Here is a 3,410-nt window from a genome sequence, read left to right on the forward strand (position 1 = left end):
ACCTCGGATCTCTATCGGATAGAATGCTCACTGGCACTCCATGCAGTCTGACAATATTGTCCATGTATAGTGAAGCCAACTTATCGAGGTTGTAACTCATGCGGACGGGTAGGAAGTGTGCAGTCTTTGTGAGTCTGTCCACGATCACCCATATACCGTCGTGGCTTTGCCTAGACCTTGGCAATCCTACCACAAAGTCCATGGAAATATGTTCCCATTTCCACTCGGAAATTTCCAGAGGTTGCAGTAATCCTCCAGGTCGCTGGTGTTCTGCTTTGACCTGCTGACATATCTGACATTTAGAGACGAATTCAGCTACATCTCTTTTCATGCCATTCCACCAGAAGCTATTCTTAAGATCCTTGTACATCTTCGTACTGCCTGGGTGGACTGAGAATTTTGACTTGTGCGCCTCTGCCATTATCTCTCGGCGAAGGTTATCACTGTCTGGCACACACAGTCTTCCTTTCATCCATAAGATCCCCTTGTCATCAACTTGATGATCCTGAGAATTCCCTTCTCTGACTTGCTCCTTGAGTTTGGTCAGTACCGGGTCTTGATCTTGGTTTAACTTGACGGTCTCCTGCAGACATGGCTGGGCCGAGAGGGAAGCTAGAGTCATTTTTCCTGGGCCCTTCCGAGTTAGCGCATCAGCCACTTTGTTTGCTTTACCCGGATGGTAGCTTATGGTCAAATCATAGTCCTTCAGAAGTTCGATCCATCGCCTCTGCCTCATGTTAAGTTCCTTCTGGGTGAACAAGTACTTGAGGCTCTGATGGTCTGTGAAGATTTCACATTTAGCACCATAGAGATAGTGCCTCCAAATCTTTAAGGCGAAGACAACCGCTGCTAGTTCCAGGTCATGAGTAGGATAATTCTGTTCGTGCGGTTTCAACTGTCTTGACGCATATGCGATCACTCTTCCTTCTTGCATGAGTACGCATCCTAGACCGTCCTTAGATGCGTCACTGTAGATAGTGAAATCCTTATCTTCTGCGGGTAGGATCAACACTGGTGTGGATGCGAGTTTCTCTTTCAAAGTCTGGAAACTCTTCTCACAATCCTCATTCCAGATGAATTTAGAATTCTTCTGTGTGAGTTTCGTCAGTGGCACGGCTATCGAGGAGAACCCTTCGACGAATTTTCGGTAATATCCTGCCAATCCAAGAAAGCTTCGGATATCGGTGGCATTCTTCGGTCTCGGCCACTCTGTAATCGCCTCTACTTTCCTTGGATCCACTGACACTCCTGTTCTCGAGATCACGTGTCCTAGAAATGACACACTTCTTAGCCAGAATTCACACTTGCTAAACTTAGCATAGAGCTTGTTCTCTCTTAAGATTTGCAAAGCAAGGTGAAGGTGCTCTTCGTGGCTCGCCTCGTCAGGAGAATAGACGAGAATGTCGTCGATGAATACCACTATGAACTGATCCAGAAACGGCTTGAACACTCTGTTCATAAGGTCCATGAATGCTGCTGGTGAGTTGGTCAGACCAAAGGGCATCACTGTGAATTCGTAGTGCCCGTATCTGGTTCGAAAGGCTGTCTTGGGAATATCTTCAGCCCTGACCTTTAACTGATGATAACCGGTCCTCAGGTCCAGTTTAGAAAAGACGGCGGCTCCTTTAAGCTGATCGAACAGATCGTCTATCCGAGGTAGAGGGTACCTGTTCTTGATTGTGATCTTGTTCAATTCCCTGTAGTCGATGCATAATCTCATACTACCGTCCTTCTTCTTTACGAAGAGTACTGGAGCTCCCCACGGGGACACACTTGGTCGAATCTGCCTTTTATCTAGTAATTCTTGGAGTTGTTCCTTCAGCTCCTTGAGTTCGGCTGGTGCCATTCTGTATGGTGCCTTAGAGATTGGTGCCGCCCCGGGAACCAGGTTGATCTCGAACTCCACCTCGCGGTCCTGGACTGTCCCTGAGAGTTCTTCTGGAAAAACATCGGGGAACTCTCTCACTATCGGGATGTCTTCCAGTTTCAGCTCGACTTCTTCTGTTACCTCACTGACCATTGCTAGGTAGATATCTTCTCCGGATTTCATGGCCTTCCAAGCCTGAGAGGCTGACAATAGTGATTTACGTCCCTTGGATTTACCGTGAAACACGACTTCTTCCTGATTTGGGGTTCGGAGTTTGACTTCCTTTCCCTTACAATCTACTACTGCACTGTTTCTCGCTAACCAATCCATCCCTAAGATGATGTCGAAATCGACCATGATCAACTGTATCAAGTCGGCGCTAAAAGTCTGATTATTAATACTGATCTCACAATCTCTGTAAATCTCCTCAGTTTCTATAGCTCTACTCGTGGGTGTGGCTATTCGGAAAGGTTCAGTTAGCTTATCAGGCCTACGTCCTAACTTCTTAGCAAATCTCTTAGACATAAAGGAATGGGTAGCACCGCAGTCAAATAATGCATAGGCAGGTACTGATTGAATTAGAATGGTACCTGACACGACTTCAGTTGCGTCATCAGCCTCTTCCTGAGTCATGGCAAAGATCCTAGCATTGGGTTTATCCTCTTTTGGTTTACTAGGGCCTGCTCCCGGATTTGGCCCAGTTCCTCTGTTTGGCCCTGCTGGTCGGTTGGCAGTGGTAGGACATTCTGCAATTCGGTGCCCCGCTTTCCCACATCCGAAGCACACACCGCTGGCCCTTCGGCATTCCCCGGAGTGCTTGAAGCCACATGTTGAGCATGGCTTGAGTCCTTGATAGTTAGTGGCGGGGAATTGCCTTGAGGGAGGTCCACCTGACTGATTGGGCCTCTTGAACACTGGTTTTCCCTGGGAAGGCTGGCTGACAGGGGGTCGCTTGTTCCTGTTTTCCCCTTCTCTCCGACGAATATCAGCTTCGGCTCGGATAGCCGCACCCATCAAGTCTGAAAAGTTGGTAGGTTGGTAGACTGCCAGAGCGGATTGGATTCTGCTGTTCAACCCCTTTTTAAATCGGTGTAATTTCAGAACTTCATCCGCCATAATTGCAGGAGCATAAGAACCAAGGGCATTGAACTGAGAGGTGTATTCCACTACTGACATGTCCGGGGCCTGACTGAGATTCTCAAACTCACTTAACTTCTGCAGTCTGACTTCCGCCGGGTAGTACTGTTTCAGAAATGTTTCTCGGAAGATACGCCATGTGATTGGCCCAGCAGCGGTCATGGCTGGCGAGACTGCTTCCTACCATTTAGCTGCCTTGTCTTCCAGGAAGGGCACTATCACGTCCACTTTTAGTGCATCTGGGACTTCCAATAGTCTTAACTGAGTTTCCACACTCTTTAGCCAGCTCTGGCTAACTTCAGGGTCGGCAGCGCCACCGAAAGTTGGACACCTGTTCTTGCGCAGAGACTCGTAATGAAACTTGACCCCATGCTGTGGTGGAGGTGGGGGCTGCTGATTAGCATTG

General features: G+C 48.2%; 1 protein-coding gene across 1 annotated transcript; it reads right to left on the bottom strand.

The window, feature by feature from the left end:
• Window positions 1-1,790: 1,790 nt before the first annotated feature.
• Window positions 1,791-3,166, bottom strand: LOC140842850 (uncharacterized). Its single transcript, XM_073211043.1, has 2 exons — window positions 1,907-3,166; window positions 1,791-1,847 (listed from the first exon to the last, which is right to left on the bottom strand). Exons 1-2 carry the CDS (start codon window positions 3,164-3,166, stop codon window positions 1,791-1,793), a joined length of 1,317 nt encoding a protein of 438 aa, XP_073067144.1.
• Between the last annotated feature and the right edge of the window lie 244 nt (window positions 3,167-3,410).

This window comes from Primulina eburnea, chromosome 10 (assembly GCF_022965805.1).
Source record: "Primulina eburnea isolate SZY01 chromosome 10, ASM2296580v1, whole genome shotgun sequence".
Lineage (NCBI taxonomy): Eukaryota > Viridiplantae > Streptophyta > Magnoliopsida > Lamiales > Gesneriaceae > Primulina > Primulina eburnea.